At 36.5% G+C, this 23,584-nt stretch overlaps 1 protein-coding gene across 5 annotated transcripts in view; it reads right to left on the bottom strand.

The window, feature by feature from the left end:
- aspg (asparaginase homolog (S. cerevisiae)) overlaps window positions 1–22,977 on the bottom strand; it is a 55,403-nt gene extending 32,426 nt beyond the window's left edge. The window contains exons 1-6 of one of the 5 annotated variants that reach the window (XM_052145041.1): window positions 22,292–22,977; window positions 9,423–9,552; window positions 7,419–7,454; window positions 4,587–4,698; window positions 2,898–3,023; window positions 2,494–2,577 (exon numbers count right to left, since the gene is read on the bottom strand). In XM_052145041.1, coding sequence (XP_052001001.1) covers window positions 2,494–2,577; window positions 2,898–3,023; window positions 4,587–4,698; window positions 7,419–7,454; window positions 9,423–9,552; window positions 22,292–22,556 — 753 coding nt within the window. In that variant the 5' untranslated portion in view covers window positions 22,557–22,977. The remainder of the gene's footprint in view (window positions 1–2,493; window positions 2,578–2,897; window positions 3,024–4,586; window positions 4,699–7,418; window positions 7,455–9,422; window positions 9,553–22,291) is intronic. The other 4 variants (XM_052145042.1, XM_052145044.1, XM_052145043.1 and 1 more) reach the window with 4 other exon arrangements.
- Between the last annotated feature and the right edge of the window lie 607 nt (window positions 22,978–23,584).

Below are 23,584 nucleotides of genomic sequence, written 5' to 3'. Positions count from 1 at the left end.
TTTTTTGTATAGAAAATTATATTTATTTTCAACATCAAAAAATATGCTAAAATAAAATGTATCAAAAGTAATAAAATGTATAATACACACACACACATACATATATATATATATTTATTTATTTATTAAGTCGTGCAAAGCTAGAAAAATGCCTTTAATCAATGAGGAGCAAAGAAGAGCCAGGCTGAGGTTTTTTGCAAAAGACCATAGGGATTGGACTGTAGAGGACTGGAGTAAGGTCATCTTCTCTGATGAGTCCAATTTTCAGCTTTGCCCTACACCTGGTCATCTAATGGTTAGACAGAGACATGGAGAGGCCTTCAAGACACAGTGTCTCTCACACTGTGAAATTTGGTGGAGAATCGGTGATGATCTGGGGGTGCTTCAGCAAGGCTGGAATTGGGCAGATTCGACTTTGTGAAGGACGCATGAATCAAGCCACTTACAAGGTTATCCTGGAAGAAAACTTCTGCTTTGACAATGTTCCCCAACTCTGAGAACTGTTTTTTCCAGCAGGACAATGCTCCATGCCACACAGTCAGGTCAATCAAGGTGTGGATGGAGGAACAGCAGATCAAGACCCTGTCATGGCCAGGCCAATCTCCAGACCTGCACCCCATTTAAAAACCTCTGAAATGTGATCAAGAGGAAGATGGATGGCCACAAGCCATCAAACAAAGCCGAGCTGCTTGACTTTTTGCGCCAGGAGTGGCATAAAGTCACCCAACAGCAATGTGAAAGACTGTTAGAGAGCATGCCAAGACACATGAAAGCTGTGAATCAGGGTTATTCCACCAAATATTGATTTCTGAACTCTTCCTCAGTTAAAACATTAGTATTGTTATTTAAAAATGAATATGAACTTGTTTTCTTTGCATTATTCGAGGTCTGAAAACACTGCATCTTTTGTTTTATTTTGACCAATTGTTATTTTCTGCAAATAAATGCTCTAAAGGACAATATTTGTATTTGGAATTTGAGAGAAAAATTCAGTCCTTTATAGAATAACACCTCAATTTTAATTTTACACAAATACATACCTATAAATACTACATCCAGAGAAACTGATCAATTTGCAGTGGTCTCTTAATTTTTCCAGAGCTGTATAGATTTTGCTCGTATGGAAAGAAATTGATACCTTTATTCACTAAAGTGGCATTCAACAGATCACATTGTATATTCAGGACATTAATAACGTGAAAAATTACCAATTCAATTTGCAACAGCAATGACAGCTTTGCTGTCAGTTTGTCCAGATACACAGATGAATGTCATCACAGATGGGGTCATCACCCCACACTTCCTGTAGCACTTGCCATAGATGTGGATGTCTTGTTGGGAACTTATCACACACCTTACAGTCTAGCTGATCCAACAAAAGCTCAAAGGGGTTAAGATCCATAACACTCTTTTCCAATTATCTGTTATCCAATGTCTGTGTTTCTTTACCCACTCTATCCTTTTCTTTTTGTTTTTCTGTTTCAAAAGTGGCTTTTTCTTTGCATTTCTTCCCATAAGGCTTCTACCTCTGAGTCTTCTCTTTACTGTTGTACATGAAACTGGTTTTAAGCGGGTAGAATTCAATGAAGCTGTCAGCAGAGGACATGTGAGGCATCTATTTCTCAAACTAGAGACTCTGATGGACTTATCCTCTTGTTTAGTTGTACATCTGGTCTTCCACATCTCTTTCTGTCCTTGTTAGAGCCAGTTGTCCTTTGAAAACTATAGTATAAACCTTTGTATGAAATATTCATTTTGTTTTGGCAATTTCAAGCATTGTAGCCTTCATTCCTCAAAACAACGATTGACTGATGAGTTTCTAGAGAAAGCTGTTTCTTTTTATACATTTTTGACCTAAAATTGACCTTAAGACATGCCAGGCTATTGCACACTGTGGCAACTCAAAAACAAACACAAAGACAATGTCAAGCTTCATTTAACGGACCAAATAACTTTCAGCTGTGTTTGATGTAATGGCAAGTGATGTTCTAGTCCAAAATTAGCAATTTAGCATGATTACTCAAGGATAAGTTGTTGGAGTGATGGCTGCTGGAAATGGGGCCTGTCTCGATTTGATCAAAAGTGCCTTTTTTTCAAATGGTGATGTTTTTTACATCAGTAATGTCCCGAGTGTCCTGAATGCCACTGTGGTGAATTAAAGTACCAATTTCCTTCTGAAACAGCTAAATCTGTACATTATTACAAACTCCACCAGTGTATGTGTATATATACTGTGTATATATATATATATATATATATATATATATATATATATACATACATATACACACACACACACACACTGCTCTGGAAAACATTTTTTTTGGCTGGGGCCAGTGAAAATATCAGTAGACCAAGTACAAATCGGAACTACTGGCCTAACTTGGCCAGCAGAAAACAGTCCTTATGCTTGAACAATGGGTGTATTGCATGTTCTGCATTTTGTAATAGAAACAAGTGCATCTCTCACTCAGGAAAAACAGCCTCACTTACCTCAGGGATAACAAACTGTCCTGCTATCAACAGCGCCCCCAAGAGGTTATCCCTCCCATCATTCCTCATCTCATAGATAGGCACCTGCCACATACAAGATGGTTGTGAAGTTCTTTGTAAAGGTAATAATGAATAGTTTTGATGGCCGCTAGTTAAAAAGTTAACCATTGGGTTAATAATAATTGAATCGTTATTAATTAGTTCACTTCGCAGTCTGAAAATCAGAATTATGCCCCCCAAAAAATGACAATTATTTAAGCGTGTAGTGTAACATCACAACAACTTAATCTGAAAAACATATGTATTTTTTTGCTGTCAATCATTAAATAATTCAACATCTGATCTGTTTCAGCCCTGAATATTGACTGAAATATTTTGGGTATTGTGTATCATTTGTGTATTACCTGTGAGCCAGTGAGGATGACAGGTTTTCCCAGGTTCTCACACATGAAGGATAAGGCAGAGGCAGTGTAAGCCATAGTGTCTGTTCCGTGCAGGATGACAAAACCATCATATTCCTCATAGTGTTTCTGTAAACCAAAGAAAAACAACTGGAATTTCTCAGAACTGATTTCCACCCCTCTCCCTCCCAACTGTTGACTGAATCTGTAATTTTATAAATAAATGCAAAAATTCCAAACAATTAGTTAAAGGTGCATTAAGTAATTTTACCCCATTAAAAAAGTTTTACTCTTATAGAAATGAATTGCAATTTTGAAACATATGTATACAATGGTGATATCTCACATGAGATGAAGACCCTAGTCACATCAATAACCTTATAAAAGCCATTTATTCCACATGGGGAGGGTCTCCTCATGTAGCTGCCATGTTAGTCCACATGACCAGCTGAATACAACACGCTTAAATCTCAGAAACCGCCCAGTTAGTGGACACTTTCACTAGTAAAATAAATAAATCATGGCTGACTGTGAATAGTGATTTTCTACAATGGCATCTTTAACTGAAAACTATTGCTGAATTCACACCAATTGGCGTCACTGTAAGTTTAAGGGGACATGACCAAAAGTGCACCTTTAACTAACAAGCCATTTGTTTTTATTTTTAGTGCTTCCCATGCAAGTACATTGCCGAGGTGCATTAAACATCATGTTTACGTTTAAACTTATTCATTTAGCAGTGGCTTTTATCCAAGGCAACTTAAAAAAGGAGGACTCCCACTACATAAACAATTCATCTCTAATGTATTTCATTTGTGTACAAACACCTGTTCCAATGTTTCGTACATTGTATTTGTGTACACACATTAAAAAGCGAAGATGAAGGCCACGTCCACACGCATATTTTTCTCTACGTTTTGTCCTTCTGTCCACATTGAGTAACTATTCCATTGTTACTGGTAACAAATTGCTCATTTTTGCCATTGAATTCTAGTGGGATCTGTGGTTTAGATATTAAATATTCACTTCCGACTAGTTTGCATTCCAATATTTACTAGTATCTATTCTAGTTTACTTGTACTTATTTATTAGATACTAGTAGCACTTGTTTGCAGGTTTGCAGCAAGTTTGCCAGAACGTTTGATTTTTGTAAGGTTATACAATCACTTTTTAACTTGTAATTGAACTGTAAAGCTGCCATTCTGACTAGTCATTACATTCAACATGTTTTATAATTGGAGTAGTTGCAAATATCTAATAAATAAAACTGAAATAGATACCAATCACTCTTGGAAAAAGTACTAATATCTAATGAACAGTTCTTAGTAAAATGTAACAAAAAAAGATACTAGTCATTATTAGAATACATACTAGTCAGAAGTGAATAGCTGATATTTGAACCACAGATCCCCATTTAATTCAATGGCAAATTTTAGCAATTTGTTACCTATAACAATGGAACAGCTACTTGTTATTACTGGAATAGTGACTAGTAGCAAAGGTATAAGTAATGGTATCTAATGAATAAGTACCAACTAGTAAAACTGAAAAATATACTAGTTGCTATTGGAATAATTACTAGTAAAAAGAAATTAAGAGGAAGTACAAATAACCTACAAATAGATACCAGTAAGCTTTTAAAGGATAATGTTAAATGGGCTTGCCATATAAAGATTGTTAAAAATAAAGCACCTCAATGTCTTTTCCAATATTGGCCCAGTCATCTGTGGTCATATTGCAGGAGTCAAGCAGGGGAGAGTATTCTAAGACTGTATATACAATCCTCTTGTTCTGTTTGGACATTCTGAGGTAAGAAAAAGAAAAATGACAAAATGAAACCCATTTGATGATCTCACCACCCGCTTAACATTTAACACATTAACAAGGAGCTTCAAATGTCAAGCAAAATGTTAAACAAATCATTTAACCCAGCAAAAACACGTTTATTGACAAAAAGGAATTAGTTTAAACCAATTAAAACAAACAAAAAGAGACCAAATTTAGATGAAATTGACAGATTACTTATATAGCGAGAGTTGGACTGATTTCAGGTTTATTTTGGAGGGGGGGGGGTCGTCAGAGGGTGGTGGTGAGAGCACAGTTGATTTTAGGGGCCCGCCGTTTGCCCGACCAGCAGGGTGTCTCCTAAAGTGAAAGGCAAAGTGCAGACAGAAAGATTACAGTCTTTGGAGAGTGGGGCTTTTATATTTGTGTGTGTTTGTGCATCAAGGGAAGGTGGGATGAGTAAATGTTGTGAAGAAGCAGACATCAGACTTTGCTCGCCACTCAAGGGGCCATTCGCTTGTGTTGTAGAGGGTTATTGTGAAGAGATGAGCGCTGAGGGATATTCCCCATTGAAGCAGAGAGCACGAGCCGAATAGCATGACCTCTATATCCTAATTAAAAACGGGCGGCTTATCCTAAAAAACACATACATATTTATGTGCCCTTAAAGTGCTGTTACATTGGGCCACCCTTGTTAGGTGCACAGATGAGCTAAGAGTCATGTGACAGCTTATAGCTTGTTGAAAAGATTGCTTTAATCTCTCCGTTTTTAAAAAGAAATCCCTCCCAACCCTCATGACATCCTCCCACAAAATAAAGACAAGGAGGAGGGTACAGCCCAGGCCTTGTTCAATGGATCAATAGAACAGCAGGGTGTTGGAACAGGCCTACACACACACACACACACACACATGCACCTTCTACATCTATGATGAACGAGAGGCCCAACTGTTCAAATTAGCCCCTACTCGGATGAGCAGACCTAAACATATGTTTGTGATCATATAAATTAAAGGGTGTCACACGAAAAATACAGTGTGCTCCAATTTCAATGCATCTTTTTCCAAACAATGTTTCTATGGGTACTTGAGTCAGCACTAAACCTTTACGGTTGATCCAGACCCTGTTTGAGAGAGGGCAAATGGATGTTGATTTAAATTATAAGCATGTTGTTTGGCATGTCATTAACAAAAGTCATTATCTTCTTCAATTATTAATCATTTGATCGGCAGCTTAAGTATTTGTCAGTCATCTGGACTGGCCATTTATAAAGAAATGAAAGCTTTAGCAGTAGTAACAATGTTTATTGTACATTTTATGATTTAACAGTTTACTGAGATACTGATTGCCTCAATATGTGTAAGGCACCTTTAAGCAACATTTTAAAAAAGGATAGGGGGAAAAAAAAACTGGTTCATATTGAGATCAGGAAAAAAGATACGCATTACTTTTTCTCATTAAGGTTTACTCATGAATTGCCAAAACGCTCTTCACATAATCCACCCCTCCTGGATGATGATGATGGGGAGGAGGAGGACGAGGAGTAGTAGTATCAGGAGGAGAATCATAAGAAGAATCATAAGAAGAGAAAATTATAATAATAATAATTTCAATAACATTTTAGTCTAACCCAGACAAAGACAAACGAGAAAGACAAAGGGAATGATACTATGAGCTCATGCTATTAATTCGCAAAAAAACTTGTTAACAAAAAAGTTATAAAGTGGTAAAACTCATTCATATTAATTAGGTTATGTGCAGATAATATATATATATATATATATTTTTTTTTATAAATAGTCATTCTTGATGACCAATTCCAGGACTTCAATAATATTTTGAACCATACATTTAACACGGTCAGTTCTTATCGTATTAATGTAATTTAAGTAACGCTAAATATGTATATTTCTGACTAGAAGCTATCATTTTTAGTCTTAATCATATCAGTGTGCCTTCATTGCAGGGTAATGGTATAAGGTAACATGCTTCCATATATCCTATTTGTGTTATGCAGTGGGAAACCTATTCTACAACAGCCTCCTGACTAACTAAATCTACACCATCTACCCCTGAGAGGACGGAGAACTCTGACATCAGCCCGACTGACCTCTTGAGATTTCGTTTGTTCAACTGGTGAGATTACACTTATGCAGGAAAAAGGCAAAGCAGTTAAGCTTTTGGTACTAGCTAAAAAAAGATTGATAAGCAATATGTGACTTTAAAAGGCCTATTCACACCAATACAAATCAATTAATTAATGAATTAAAAAAAACACAATCCATGTCTATGAATGTCTTTGTTATTATTATTCATAAAGCTAGGAGGATTTTTAAATTCTTTAGATGCCATGCAGATTCTGTGGAAATAATAGTGGCGTGCAAATATTTTAGATTTTAGTCATTTAATCAAAGATTTAAACAAGCCTTAACCCTTGCCACAGCAGTTTGCAAAATTTGAAATAATTTCTTCATAAATTACACAAAGTGAATTAATAACATAAATGACACAGAGCGAAAAGCTTGGGTAACAGCAAAGTTGCATTTTTGTAAGCTGTCAACCTACCATACCAACCTACCAGCTGTATATATCTCATAGCTTATAACATAACATTGGTGGAGACAAGTCTATCCAGGCAAGATACAGCATAAATCATGCAAACACATACATACACAGTTCTGCACACATTAACACTTTCATCCCACAAGGGCAAACATTATGCTACCAGTACTACAGGACCCATGAAATAGTTGATCAGCTGCATGAGTGGGCTTCCTGTTAACAAAACACACATTTTTACTGCCTAACATTTGTACACATCTGAAAATATAAAGGAAACAGCACCCTCCATTGGCTAGTATAGAAACGCTCATCATTTCTCTGTGTGTTTATTTAACCATTAAACACTTTTAACCTGCAGCAAATAATGCAGAAATCAACCAAAATGAAAAGGTATTCTGTGTAATTAGATATTTACAAAATACTAAAGTTAGGAGACAAAAAAAATCTGTGATAAAAGCAGAGTTAACATTAAATAAAGTAAACTGGATTACAATTAGTCTCTGAATCTATATATTCATCCGTTTCATTCACGTGACTTGTTTTCATCATCAATCATTGCATATGTCATGCCTTTATTGAACACATCCTATTAAATATTAACAGTGCTGTGGAAAAAGTAAGTGAATCCCTAGGCTAAACATGACAAAAAAAGAGAATTAGTGTCAGGAGTTGGCAAAACTGGCATCCGATCAAAAAAACGTGATTGGAGGTGTGGGTTAGAGCTACTTTGTCATATAAAAAGCACTGAAACATTTTGAGTTATTTACAGGAAGCATCGGCTGCCATGGACCATGCCTTGCAAAAAAGAGATCTCAGAAGACCTACGATCAAGAACTGATGAAATGCATGAAGCTGGAAAGGGTTACAAAGTTATCTTGAAGAGCTTGCATATTCATCTGTCCACAGTTAGACAAATTGTCTATAAATGGAGATGATTTAGTAATGTGGCTACTCTCCCAAGAAGTGACCGTCCAGCCAAGATGACTCAAAGGGCACACTGCAGAATGCTCAGTTAGGTAAAACATTACTCTAGAAAAGGAAACATTGGAACTGGCTAACATCCCTGTTCATGAGTCTACTATACAGAAAATATTTAACAGCTATGGCGTCCATGGCAGGACACCACAAAAGAAGCCGCTGCTTTCCAACAAAGACATTGCTGCGAGCCTGAATTCTGAAAAAGACCATCTTGACACTCCACAACGCTACTGGGAAAATGGTTTGTGGACTGATGAAACTAAGGTTGAATTGTTTGGGAAGAGCACACGGCACTACATATGGCGTAAAAAGGGCACCACATACCAACATGAAAACATAATTCAATAGTGAAGTAGGGTGAAGTGAGCATCATGATTTGGGGCTGCTTTGCTGCTTCTGCTGGACTGCATGCAATCATTGAGGGAAAAATTAATAGTCAAGTTTATCCTACTGTTTATCCAAGATATCCTACTGGATATTGTCAGGTGGCTGTGTGCCAGCTGAAGCTCAGCAAAAGTTGGGTGATGCCGCAGGACCCCAAGTACTATAAATCCACTACAGAATGACTTCAAAAAAAGAAGATCCACCTTTTGGAGTGGCCCGGTCAGAGCCCAGACCATAACCCAATGCAGAGGCTGTGCAATGACCTCAAGAGAGCGGTTCACACCAGACATCCAAAGAATATGGCTGATCTGAAGCAGTTCTGTAAGGAAGAATGGTCCAAAATTCCTTCTGAACGTTGTGCAGGTCTAATCCGCAGCTTCCGGTAACACTTGGTTGAGGTTATTGCTGCCAAAGGAGCATCTACTAGTAATATATCAAAGGGTGCACTTATTTTTTCCATGGCACTGTGAATGTTTAATGGGATGTATTCAACAAATACATGAAAGATTATAATTATATGTGTGTTGTTAGCTTAAGTATATTGTGTCTATACTTGTGATTTTGATGAAAATGTGATCACATTTTATGACCAATTAATGCAGAACACCAGCTAATTCCAAAGGGTTCACATACTTTTTCTTGCTACTTTTGTTGCATTCCACAGCTCAGAACATTACAGGTTTCTATACAATACTTTTTATATTATTGTATATTACCATAAATATGGTGGAACGGTCATACAGTGACTTCACATGAAACAGATGAATAGGGCAACGCCTTCTCTATCACATTTCAATGCATGTTTGCATGGGAACTTACGGCAGCACCAGTGTGTTCTCCTGAGGCTTGTAATAGTCATACAGCCGTGTCAGTTGTGCATACTGCTCATCATGCAGAATGGGGAGTTTGCGTAGAGTTTTGACGAAAGCGTTTGGTTCTGGAGACAAAACTGAAAATACATAGGAAAAGCCTTTAAGTGAGAAAAAGAGTCAGACTCATACAATTATCACAGTACTTCAACACTAGTATTCAAATGTCAAGAGGAAAATAATTGAAGGGATAGTTCACCCCAAAATTAAAATTTACTCACTCTCATGTCATCCCAGATGTGTATGACTTTATTCTGTTGACCACAAGCAAAGATTTTTAGAAGAATATTTCAGCTCTGTTGGTCCTCACAATGCAAAAAAATGTTGACCAAAACAAAACTTCACATAAAGTCAGCATAAATGTAATCCATAAGACTCCAGTGGTTAAACCCATATATTCTGAAGCAATATGGCAGGTATGGGTGAGAAACAGATTAATATTTAAGTCATATTTTTCTGTAAATCTTCCCCTATATCCAGCCCCGACCAGTAGGTGGTGATATGAATGAAGAATGCGAGTCACCAAAAAACAAAGGATGAATGTAAAAAGAAAGTGAATGTGGAGATTCAAGGACTTAAATATTGATCCGTTTCTCACCCCCACCTACGATACCACTTCTGAAGTTATGGATTTACCCACTGGAGTTGTATGGATTACTTTAAGGGGCCTTTTCGTGATTTTTGGAAATTAAAAATTCTGGTCACATTGTATAGACCTACAGAGCTGAAATAATCTTCTAAAAATCTTTGTCTGTGTTCAGCAGAAGAAACAAAGTCATACACATCTGAGATGGCTTGAGGGTGAGTAAATTATGAGAGAATTTTCATTTTTGGGTGAACTGTCAATTTAATTGTTAGGTTTGGACACATCAGTTTCTGAAAATGAGGCCAAAGCTTGGATATTAAATATACTGCACCACTCTTGCCATTTTGATATTTTAAACCACATTCCCACATAACATTTCACGGCATTATATGACACTATAAAGGCCACTTTCACTATACAGTCATTTTTGTACCTAATTTGCCATTTAACTTGTACCCTAATTATATTTAAATGTTGGACCACTATAGTGGCATTCAGATTATACTGTAGTCTTAAAACCCGGAACATAATGATAATTTTCAAGCAATGGGTTCCCTCTAGAATTTCCAATGGCAGGCTTCAATATTCCGTTAAGATAATCATAACCCAGACAGGAAAAAACATTGCGGCTCTAATCAGTATTCCACATAGACAGTTTGAAAGTGCTCTCCTTTGTGATGCGTCTCTGAGTTCTTGGGACCCAGGGGCCTAATTTATAAAACATAGATATGATCAGATTTTATCCTAAATTCCATAGATTTGATGGAGGAACAAATCTGAATTTATAAAGGCAGAAACTGACGAGAAAATGTTCTTATGCGCACATCAACTGACAAGCATGCGTACCAAAGTTTTTTTGTGTCAGTTTCACACAGGCAGGTGTAATATATGCAAAGCAATTTTTTTGGAGCAAAGGAGAGGAGATAGAGTCATGTGAAACAATTAGTACACCCCATTTGAAACAGTGCCAACAAAACCACAAGGAAAATTAACTTTTTCAATAATTTATTCAACATAGATGTGATATATTTTGTGGAAAATGTAAGTACACCCTTGGCATCAGAAGTTAGTATTGCCCCCTTTAGCAGAAATAACTTCTCGTAGGTGTTTTGCATAATTGTCCACTAGTCTTTGACATCATCTTGCTGAAATTTTTGCCACTTCCTTGCTAAATTCTTCCAGTTGCAAGATGTTTGAGGGTTTTCTTGCATGTACTACCCGTTTCAAATCCCCCCACAACATTCATTAAAATCTGGGCTTTGACTAGGCCATTCTATGACCCTCCATTTCTTATTTTTGAGCCATTTCTTGGTGGATTTGTTTAGGATCATTATCATGTTGGAAGGCCCACTTCCAGTTCAACTTCAACTTACAGACAGATGGCCTCACATTACATTCAAGCACTCTTTGATATGATGCAGAATTCATAGTTGAATCAATAACTACATGCACCCCAGTCCTTGAGGCAGTGAAGCAACCCCAAACCATAACATTTCCACCACCGTGCTTCAAAGTTGGTATGAGGTTCTTCTCCTGAAAAGCTGTCATTGGTCGTCACCAAACATGTGTACTGTTACTGTGGCCAAATCTTTGATTCATCCGCCCAGAGCACATTATTCCAAAAGGTTTTGCTTTTGGTCTAATGTTCTTTTTATGCCTTGTCCAAACTTTGAAAATGAATCTTTTTCTCTCCGTTTTGGCCTTCCGTCCACACTGAGATGGCATTTTTGTCCGTCAATACTTAGCTTTTTGAAAACGCACTCCAAAGTTGATCAATTTCAAAATGCCGTTTTCGCGTTGTAGTGTCGACTGTGAAAACAGATATATCTGAAAATGATGATGTATTTGTTGTCATGTGATCTATCCAACCAAAACTATCAACATGGTGGGCCATCTTTTAACGGCGCTGTTGTACTTGATACTCACTTTGATAGCGTTGTTAAAAAATAAATGTTACTTTGTACAATCCATCACATTGCGTTCCTTCGAAGGCGAAGGGAAGTTTACTCGGAATTGGTGTCCGGCAACAGAACACGAGGACATTGCATTTCAGACCGTACATGCAACGGTGATTTTCCGCATTCGCAGTAACATGATTTAAGTGTTTTCATACGTTTCAGTGTGGACGAGCAACTTTGGGAAATGCTTGAAAATGCTAGTGTGAACGGAGAGCGTTTTGAAATGAAAACGCAATTTTCAAACGTATCCGGATTAATGTAGACATAGCATTAGACAGCAAAGGCTTTTTCCAGGCATACCTCCCATGCAGGTCAAATTTGTGCAATCTCTTTCTGATTGTAGACGCATGCACTTTGACACCAACAGATGCAAAAGTTACCTGCAGATCCTGTGATGAAATACCAGGGTTCTTGTAGACTTCTATTTTTCATCAAACAGTTTGCTCTTAGGCTGAATGTACTAGAACGGCCAGTTCTGGACAAATTGTCAGTCGTTTGAAATCAAGGCAACTTGAAGATTATTTTCCTTACAGTGGAATTATTTATTTCAAATAATTTGGAAATCTTTTGAAATCCCATGCCAGACTCATAGGCATCAATATCCTTTTTTCTGAAGGCCTTACAGAACTCTTTAGATCTTGGCATAACGACGGCACACACCTCAATAGCAAAAAGAACACCAGACACTAGATGTAAGAGGTTTAATTACGACAGGTTCCATCTGCGCTTCCTAAGGAGGTTTTAATCATTGTCACCCAATTCTGAACACCTGATTCTAATTTTATGGATTTGAAGGAGTAATAAATGTATGGGGTGTACTTACTTTTTCCATGACAGATCTGGTTTTTATTTTGTTTATTTAAATTATGAAAATTACTACAAAATGTAAAATGTATGTGTCATTTGTTTGAGTATATCAATGTTATTAATAGGCACAGTTCCAAAGAGGATAAAATGTTTGCTTGTCCAAATATAAAAAGCCAACAATTTCCATGGGGTGTACTTATTTTTTAACATGACTATTATAGTTTACAGCCCTTCAAACATCCCTATATCAAATTACAGATGGGTGAAAACACAACAGTCTCCTATTTAAAACTCGCCTACATTGTTCTGTTTATTCATCCTTCAGCCTCTTTTTTTGTCTGTTGATGTTGAGGACATAAATGGAAACAAATGACTTGACTTCAATACTAAAATGAGATGTAGAAGAGAATAGTGCACTGTAGTTTACACAGGACATGGCTGCCATGAAGACTTTGCGTATTTCATTATACTCTATGTAAAAGAGTATGTAAACCTCTTTTTGGAATTAAGGTGTGGTAGGACATTGGTTGAACAACTGTGTGGATTTACAACAAACACGGTCAATCAATGGATGTATTATTAATAATGAAAATGAATAACTGATAATGAGTTGTTCAATAGGCTACATTATCTGACGCTAAAACTGATGTTGCATCGGCAAGGTGCTCAAACTCACTTTGACTGAGGCGTTTAACTAAAGATGATCACTACACATCAAAATGCTTCGATTTGTTTGTCAAAGGCACTATTAAACTGTCGCTCAAACTGTCTTTCAATTCTCAATGAATTAATCACTGATAAAAAAATGGACATGCTACTGCTAACTGAAACCCGGCAAACACCTAATGACTTTCTACAACTACATTTGCTTACTCCCCACAGATACAAATATTTGTCTAAAACCTGACCTCACAGAATGGGAGCGAACAAGCTGTTGTTTGTCGAGATGGCATGACGGAATTTCATAATGTTACGTCTTTTGAATATCTGGCTCTCAAGATTGTTTGTGAAACTCCTCTCATTGTGTTATTGATTAATTGACCTCCAAAGTATCAGCCTCACTTTTCTCTGAACTTAGTTAAATACTCACTCTTGGCTGTGCTATGTCTCCCAATGTTATACTGCTTGGTGATTTCAATATCCATGTTGATACTGACTGTTCAGATGCAACTGAATTCATGAACGTTCTTGAATGCTTCAATTTATCACTGCATGTGAATTTTTCTACCCATACAAATGGTGATATACTTGACTTAGTTTGTACATCAGGTCTTAATTATGTTTCTACAACTGCTACAAAAATTGGCATCTCAAACTTATTGAATTTTCATTTAATTTACCTCACCGTAAGACATACAAGAAAACTGTGGTATCTTCTCACAACCTCAAAGCAGTCGACCCCTCATCATTCTCCACATCTGTATGTGCACCCTTACGTTCTGACTCTTTGAAACTATTGCCCGATTGCAATACATTCTAAACTCTGCAGCTAGAGTTCCCACCAACACAAAGCATTCTGTGCACATTACAAGCATCATGTTTAGTCTTCACTGGCTGCCTGTCTCATGCCATAGTAAGTTTAAAATTCTTCCCCTGATATACAAAGCTCTCAATGATCTGGGACCTAATTTTATTTATATATATATGATCTGCTGCATCCACACATACCAGCACGCACTCTTTGTTCTTCCGATTCCAAATTGCTGTCTATCCCCAGATTTCGTCTATCCACTTTTGGTGGGAGATCCTTCAGTGTAATTGCACTTAAACTGTAGAACTCACTACCTCAGAGCTTCCGTGACATCTCCTCTATTTCTATCTTTAAATCTCAGCTTAAAACACATCTTTTCTCAGTGCATTATCTATCGATTACTGATTGATGTTTTCTTTCCCCCTTTGTAATTGAGATTGTTACTTCTGTTGAAATGTATATTAATGTACTTTGTCCTGTATAATGTATCTAGAGTGTCAAGTGTCCTTGAGCTTGTGGAAATGCGCTATATAAATAAAACGTATTATTATTATTATTATTATTATTATTATTATTATGATGTGGTCAGAAACCGGTAGCTGTACAATTAGGTTTTTTTTAGAAAATCTTTCCAACTGCATAAGAACATTAATTATGAATGAATGAATTAATTAATTAATGCACTTTAAGTGTGTTCTGTCTCACCATGTTAGTATATTCATGGCCGTTTTGTAGGCGTAGTCCATGAGCTTTTTCATGTTTGCATGATTTTAAGCTAAACTGCAATTTATACAATGTGATGCATTTAGGAAAAAAAATCATGCACACGGATGTTTTATAAATTGTTCATAGGAATAGTTAGGAAATTGTCTTAAATTTAGGATCATTCTACGAACTTCTTAATAAACAAGGCCCAGCTCTTAATGGTAAGGTGAAAATGTCATTTGCTGTTTCACTGAATCAATAAAAAGGTAAATCTGACAAACCTTGATAGAACATATACACATTTTCAGAATCAAAATATATATTTTTTTTGCATGACATAAATTTTATGAAAATGAAGCACATTTTATTGAATGTGTTACTTTGGAATTTTTATGTAATTCACATTATGCTCAACAGTTAATTAATGCAGTAACACTTTACAATTAGGTTCTATTCGTTTACATTAGTTAATGCATTAGGTATCATAAACTAACAAAAAAAAAACATATATTTTTCTATTGCAATTGGGGTTAGAGCGCAAATGCAATTGATCATTGTAAGTTTATGTTAATTCATAGTGCATTAACTAATGTTAATATATACTATTTTTTTTTTACCATTTATTGAAATTAACATTAACCAAGATTAATAAATGCTGTTAAAGTTAGTTAATGTCAACTAAAGTCATTAACTAATGCTAACTAATGTTAACAAATGGAACCTTACACTCAACAACCTTTTTTAGGAACACCTGTACACCTACTTATGTGCATGAAATTCCCAGGAGATCAGCAGTTACAGAAATACTTGCCCGTCTGGCACAAAAAAGCATGCCATGGTCGAAATCACTGAGATCACATTCTTTCCCCATTCTGATGGTAGATGTGAACATTAACTGAAGCTCCTGACCTGTATCTGCATGATTTTATGTACTGCACTGCTGTCACGCGATTGGCTGATTAGATAATCGCATGAATATGTAGGTGCACAGGTGTTCCTAATAAAGTGTTGTAAAGTGTTATTGTATTGTGTATTGAGAGTGTATTGTAAGTGATTCTTATTAGATAGAATTTTTTAATACAGTATAACATACAGTAATACAGTAATACATACAGTATAAAAATACTGTAATACAGTTATTTGTTATATAAATCAGTACAATAAACGGCATTACAACAATTACTACATGATGTAAAAGAACCTGACATCATTATTTAATTTTTGCATCACAGTAATGAGAATTTGGGATGGAATGACCTTAATTGAATTACAATTTATCCTTAAAAATATATTTTTTCTTTGAGCAAACCATAATATTGTGTTTCACACTTTCAGGGGAAAAATACAATCTGGACATGTTTTTGGCAGGTTTTGTGAGATTCTTTGGTGCAGCACACAAAACCTGTCAAAAAGATTATTTACATTAAGAGAAGTGAATGCAAAACTGCATCATGAAGACCCCCAATGGCAAACGTCATGCTACAGAAATAAGCACCAGCCTGTGTGCCACTTGACTAGTGTTGTTGGCCACGTGTTAAATGAGCCAGTTGCTGGAACTGCAGAGTACTGGAACAAAATGTCCTTGGCAAGTCTAAAATTGGAGGCTTTTGGTGTTCACAGGTCCATTGAGTTTCCATTGAACAACAAACACATGACTTTCAAACAGAACCTTTGTTCACAAATAAAGTGATATTGCCACACAATAAGTACTACTGCTACTGGGGGTTTGAGGCAAAATGGAGGATAATATATCTCTTAGTTTGGGGGAGGGGGTCAGTTCTGTATTTCCGTTATGTAATAAGCATGTTGTCCTTGAACTCTATTAGACATGTTCAAAGAGACGAATGCTTTGTTTCTAACCTTGCAAATTCTTTATTTCTGCCTGCATCACCTTTGTCTATTTATGGACTACACTCTTGAAATGGAATACATAAACTATCATTTAATTGCCATCAAACGCCTTCATCAGCCAACAAAAAAAGGACAGTGCATCTACGTGAACTTCTGCAGTTTATCCAGGATGGATTTGAAAGACATTAGTCATTAATTTTAAAGTTCATAAAAAAAATACAAAACAAAATGTAACACTTAATTAATTTACTAATTTAAACCATGACTTGCACTGCACATAAATAACTAATATTGACATTATAATCATGCTGTTTAGCCAGAGGTCAACTGGCACCCACAGTGAGCCTGGTTTCTCCCAAGGTTATTTTTCTCCATTAGCAACATCTAATGGAGTTTTGTGTAGGGATGCGCTGATCCGATACCTGGATCGGTATCGGCTCCGATACTGACGTTTTTAGACGAATCGGGTATCGGTCCGACGAGCCCGATCCATATCCGATACTGTGTATGTCATGTTCGTTAATGTCAAGCTCAAAAAAATTACATTAAACAGACACATACACTACTTCCTGGAGAGTTCAACTTCAGAATGTCAAAATAAAAGCATGAGGGTTTCAAAAGTTAAAGGTGTCACGAAGAGGTATGAACTCAGTAGCAGGGTATACTGAACAGAAGATTGAAAAAGTCATGTAAACATCAGTTGTAAATCCAGTTGAGCAGAGTGGCAAACAGCAGGTGAGTAATATCTAGACAAGTTATAGACACGATGAAAAGATGAAAGAGATAACTCACAACAGTCTTATGATACTTAAGCAAAAAATGAAGACACAGGTATGTTTGACATAGTAGAAAGGTCTGGAGTCTCAGAGATACTTTCAATGAGAACAGACAACGAGTGTGTGTGTGAAAGTGGGGGTATACACTCACCTAAAGGATTATTAGGAACAACTGTTCAATTTCTCATTAATGCAATTATCTAATCAACTAATCACATGGCAGTTGCTTCAATGCATTTAGGGGTGTGGTCCTGGTCAAGACAATCTCCTGAACTCCAAACTGAATGTCAGAATGGGAAAGAAAGGTGATTTAAGCAATTTTGAGCATGGCATGGTTGTTGGTGCCAGACGGGCCGGTCTGAGTATTTCACAATCTGCTCAGTTACTGGGATTTTCACGCACAACCATTTCTAGGGTTTACAAAGAATGGTGTGAAAAAGGAAAAACATCCAGTATGCGGCAGTCCTGTGGGCTGAAAATGCCTTGTTGATGCTAGAGGTCAGAGGAGAATGGGCCGACTGATTCAAGCTGATAGAAGAGCAACTTTGCCTGAAATAACCACTCGTTACAACCGAGGTATGCAGCAAAGCATTTGTGAAGCCACAACACGCACAACCTTGAGGTGGATGGGCTACAACAGCAGAAGACCCCACCGGGTACCACTCATCTCCACTACAAATAGGAAAAAGAGGCTACAATTTGCAAGAGCTCACCAAAATTGGACAGTTGAAGACTGGAAAAATGTCGCCTGGTCTGATGAGTCTCGATTTCTGTTGAGACATTCAGATGGTAGAGTCAGAATTTGGTGTAAACAGAATGAGAAAATGGATCCATCATGCCTTGTTACCACTGTGCAGGCTGGTGGTGGTGGTGTAAATGTGTGGGGGATGTTTTCTTGGCACACTTTAGGCCCCTTAGTGCCAATTGGGCAACGTTTAAATGCCACGGCCTACCTGAGCATTGTTTCTGACCATGTCCATCCCTTTATGGCCACCATGTACCCATCCTCTGATGGCTACTTCCAGCAGGATAATGCACCATGTCACAAAGCTCGAATCATTTAAAATTGGTTTCTTGAACATGACAATGAGTTCACTGTACTAAAATGGCCCCCACAGTCACCAGATCTCAACCCAATAGAGCATCTTTGGGATGTGGTGGAACGGGAGCTTCGTGCCCTGGATGTGCATCCCACAAATCTCCATCAACTGCAAGATGCTATCCTATCAATATGGGCCAACATTTCTAAAGAATACTTTCAGCACCTTGTTGAATCAATGCCACGTAGAATTAAGGCAGTTCTGAAGGCGAAAGGGGGTCAAACACAGTATTAGTATGGTGTTCCTAATAATCCTTTAGGTGAGTGTATATGCAGTCCCCATGTGCGTGTAATCAAAACTCAGGGGAGAGTGAGCACTGACGGCAGTGAGGAAGAAAGAGAGAGACAGGTGGATCCCTAACAAAAAGGTGCACGATTGAGATGTATTACTATTATAATATATTATTATTATTATTATAACTTGTTTACAAATTATAACAATATTTAAGTTGAATGGGTTGCAAAAAATAACTGTGTGAATGAAGTGAGCAACAACTTTAATTTTTGCAAAAAAAAAAAAAAAAAAAGTATTTTCTACTGATGACTTATACAGGAATTACTGTTAATTTTGCTGCAACATTATCCAGTAGTTAACAAAGTTTCTTAATAAGCTATACATTTACATATTCTGTAGTTAGAGGTTTGTGTTTCTTTATATGAGCACACCCAAATAGTTCCACACAATAATGTAAAAGTATTCTAAGCTGATCATGCAAAAAAAACAAAAAACACTGGTATCGGATCAGGATGGGTATCGGCCGATATTGAGATTTCTCACAGGGGTTCTAAATAAAATTATTATTTAATTTCTAAATGCATTTTAAATATAACTACACAATGATCACTGTAAGACATTATAGATATTACAGTTTCCATTTTTATTTATTTTTGTTAATGCATGATTTCCTGTAAAGCTGCTTTGTGAAAAGCACTATACAAATAAAAATTAATTGACATATATAAACATGTGGAATAATGTACAACAGTAACAGTAGGCTATAGTATAAAATATGATGCATATATTAAAAATAATATAAAAGAAAACACTGTTCACTGTCTTTTCTTTATTTAAATAACTGCAATACTTTGTTATATTGTCCATGCAATAAAAATAGCCATGTGGTTTTGCAATTTGTTTGTCTAAAACACTGCATTCAACAAATCTTTTTATGGGATATTTTTCTATGAACGTAGTGCAAACGAATTGCCGAACCTTGCTGCAATTTTTAATGCATTAAGAATATACAAGGACATTGATATACATATTAAATAATGGATATTAAGATTTCATCTGAAAGTACACACAGAAATCTGCGCAATACAACCTTATATCGGTCCGGGGGCATGGTACCCAAGGAGAATGTTTTTGCAAAAACAACACCAAAGGAGTAGCGTTCAAGTAACTATTGGCTAAAAGCATTTTCAGAACAAATGGATTCTCACTCCAAAAAAAGCAGAACGCACAACAACTAATAGAGCAGAACACAGGTGTCTCGAGAAGCATTTTGTGAACCCGGTTCAAAAATCTGTACACCCTTACTTCTTAATGTATTGCCCCCTTTAGCATCAATGACAGCATGCAGTCTTTTGTAATAGTTGTCTATGAGATTTCACAATTTCTGCCAGGGTGTGCAAACTTTTGAGCGCAACTGTAACTTGACATGGCATCTAAAAATGCAGCACTTCCCTGAGAGATGCTAAAAACACAGTAAAACATGACACAGTTGCCAAAGACATCCATTTGGCGAATGTTTACGTGGAAAACAAGTGAAAAGCAGTGTGAGCGGATGTAAAAATATGTTCCGTTTGAACAACTCCTTGTTCACATGACATCACTAGCTGAAGTTTTTCAAAGTTACCTCTCAAAAAAAACAGCCTTTTGTTTCAGTTGATTGTAGGTAAATTTTCGATACGTCAATATTTCGATACTGTTTTACTGTGTGAGAAACCGCTTCAAATGATTCAGTGATCGAGTGGTCCGAACAAATTGTACTGAATCATAAATCGATTCAAACAGATTTGCAAGCCCGTTTTACCTGCATAGTTTAGTGCATGAGCAGCTGTGAACACTAACAAGAACTCCGCCGATGATGCTCTGAGATCTCAGCTTGCGAGTACTTCAGCATTTTATTTAGAATGCGGAGCTTAAGCTACCCCACACATGGAACTCAAAATAAACGTTCGGCCAAAATAAAAGCTCTGTTTCACTGTATGCGTGAAAATGAAAACATGACAGAAAACTATAACTATTATATAGAAATGTTATGTTCAAATTAATAGCAATAATACTGCTAATAACAATACTAATAAATGGTATTATTATTATTATTATCGTTATTATTTATAATGATTATTATTACATATAAGCCATATTAAAAATAATTTTAATTAATTATTATATTTTATTACATTTAATTAAAAAATAAAACATGGAATCCAGAAAAAGTAAAACAGAAAATGCAGAATATGCAACTGCAAGAATTTATGCAACTGCAAATCCTTTTCTGTGTGATTTCATCATTAATCTGAGGTTATTTATTTGTTGCCAAAGTATCAACTCGGTATTGATACTGAGGTACCAGGGCTGGTACTGTCCCGAAGCCAAAATTTTGCTAATGGAGCAGTACTGTTCAAGATGCTCAACACATATCGTCCAATCGTTCTATGAGCTACCAATATTGTTAATTTTGTCAACCACCCAGCCATCTGGACTACTAATGTCCATTCTCTGAACGTAATGCTCTCCGGTCTCTCTCTATCGGTCTCATCACTTTTGTTCCTTTCCCTTCTCATCACACACATACAGTAAATCTCATCACCAACTGTTGAGTTTGTTTGTTTACCACACATTCAACCATACTGGTGAGAAGTTCAATATTGAACTGTGTGTAGCACTTTACTATTATAAGGCAGCATGAATCACATGACACAGAATCAATGCGCCTCATTAGAACATACAAGTATGCAACTAGTATTTTGTTACTAGTAAATAGTAATAAATAACATAGTCCCACAATATTGAATAAATATCACCATATCTTTGGGACTAAATCTGAATCCAGAATCCCATAAGCAGTGTTTACAAACCGTTTACAATTGTTTGCAGGGGTTTATAGAAGGTTATAAATGATAAATCCATAGATGTTCAAAAAGTATTTGGACAATTTCTGGTTCTCAAACTTAGTAGGCTAGAACATGCCCGTGGTCATGAACTACACCTGTGGGACTCTAGGAGGCCATCGAAACTTGAGGGGAACTGAATTCATACATCAACTGAAATGACAATCGTACAGGTTGGTATTAAGTAATTGGGAAAAAAGAAGAAAAAGATCGATGCCTAGTGGGTCTCCATTTTTACATATCATTCCAGTCCAATGACTTTGCCACTGTTTATGTACGTTAACTGCGTGCAGTTTAATATGTGTGATGCAATAGGTGAATGGATCAATGAATACTTCCATTGTGCAAATTAATCCCTCTGAAATATTAGACGTACCTGGAACTCCATGCAGACGTGCTCGCGCGCGTGCGTGTGTGTGTGTGTGTGTGTGTCTGGTGTTGTTTACCGTTATTCTGATACGTCATTCCGATGGTTCCGCCGGTGTTTATGACAAGGACCCTCGCTTCGGCACTGGGGCTGATATCCCCAGACTCTACACTGGCGCTGCTCGATAGTCTCCTTCGGCGACCCTGACCCATGGCGCTCCGGCTGAAAGATGTCTGCACATCGGACTGATCAAGCTGATTTAACCGGCTATTGGACAGAGCCCGAGCCAGCGAAGTCATGCTTGCTGAAGACGGAAACGACATAGTGCGCTTGCATTCCGCCATATCTGACCGGCTTTTGCTACCGCCTTCCCAACCAGCTCAGTTTCTTAAAGGGACATCGCGTTGGTTTTAAACGGTGATAAACGTGAATACATTTATGGAAGCGCACTAACCAGCGCAACGTATTGTTACACTTTTGACTGTCATTTTATCAGAAAATTAATAAAAAATTATAATAATAATAAAATAATTTATAATTAATGCAACAAATATTGTTTTGACTTTAGTAGCATTTCTTACCAGACGATGAAGCCATATTTTTTTTTTATCCCAGAAGTGCTCTTTTTACACCTGGTACACTGGTAAAAAATTTCTCGTCAAAAAACAGTAAAGAACTGGTAGCAGGGTTGCCAGCAAGTTACTATAAAATTTACAGTTTTTTGCTGTTGCTGAAATTTACAGCTAGATACTGTTTTTACAACTGTAATTTAGCAGCATATAGCTGTCAAATTACATACTATCGACTGTTGTTGAAATTAACAGTGAAGTGCATAAATATAATGTTTACGTTTTATTTACTCTCATTTGTCATGGACGCAACTTGATTTGACCAATGAGAAAGTGATGCATAATTGCCATGTGAATGCAAAATAGTATTCAAACTTAAACAAATAAACCTTTTACTATAAGTATGCTATTTTATGAGGCATGAGAGACTTATGTCAGTTGAACAATTTTTAGGCATGGCTTCAGTTTGGATTAGGTAACTTTTGCATAATACCTCAAGATTTTGTCATTGTTGTTTCAAGGTTATAACACAGTCATTAAAAATGACATCAAATTTGTAAACATTTCATCACCTTCCTTTTTATCCAAACCTTCCTAAAAAAATAAAAAATAAATAAATAATAAAAAAAAACTTTTATAGTGTAACATGGGAAGAACAATGTTTTTAAAACTGTAAATTATGCTACTTTAGGCATGGCATAAGCTAAGGCTATGTTTTTATTTTAGTAATCACATCTTGTGTCAAGTTTTGGTCTTCACCAGCTTTTTGCAAAAGACAGATTAAGGTAACAAACATGTGATTT

This window comes from Xyrauchen texanus, chromosome 16, assembly GCF_025860055.1.
Source record: "Xyrauchen texanus isolate HMW12.3.18 chromosome 16, RBS_HiC_50CHRs, whole genome shotgun sequence".
In the NCBI taxonomy this organism is placed as follows: Eukaryota; Metazoa; Chordata; class Actinopteri; order Cypriniformes; family Catostomidae; genus Xyrauchen; species Xyrauchen texanus.
The sequence above is the reverse complement of the archived record's forward strand: the minus strand, read 5'-3'. Positions and strand labels throughout refer to the sequence as shown.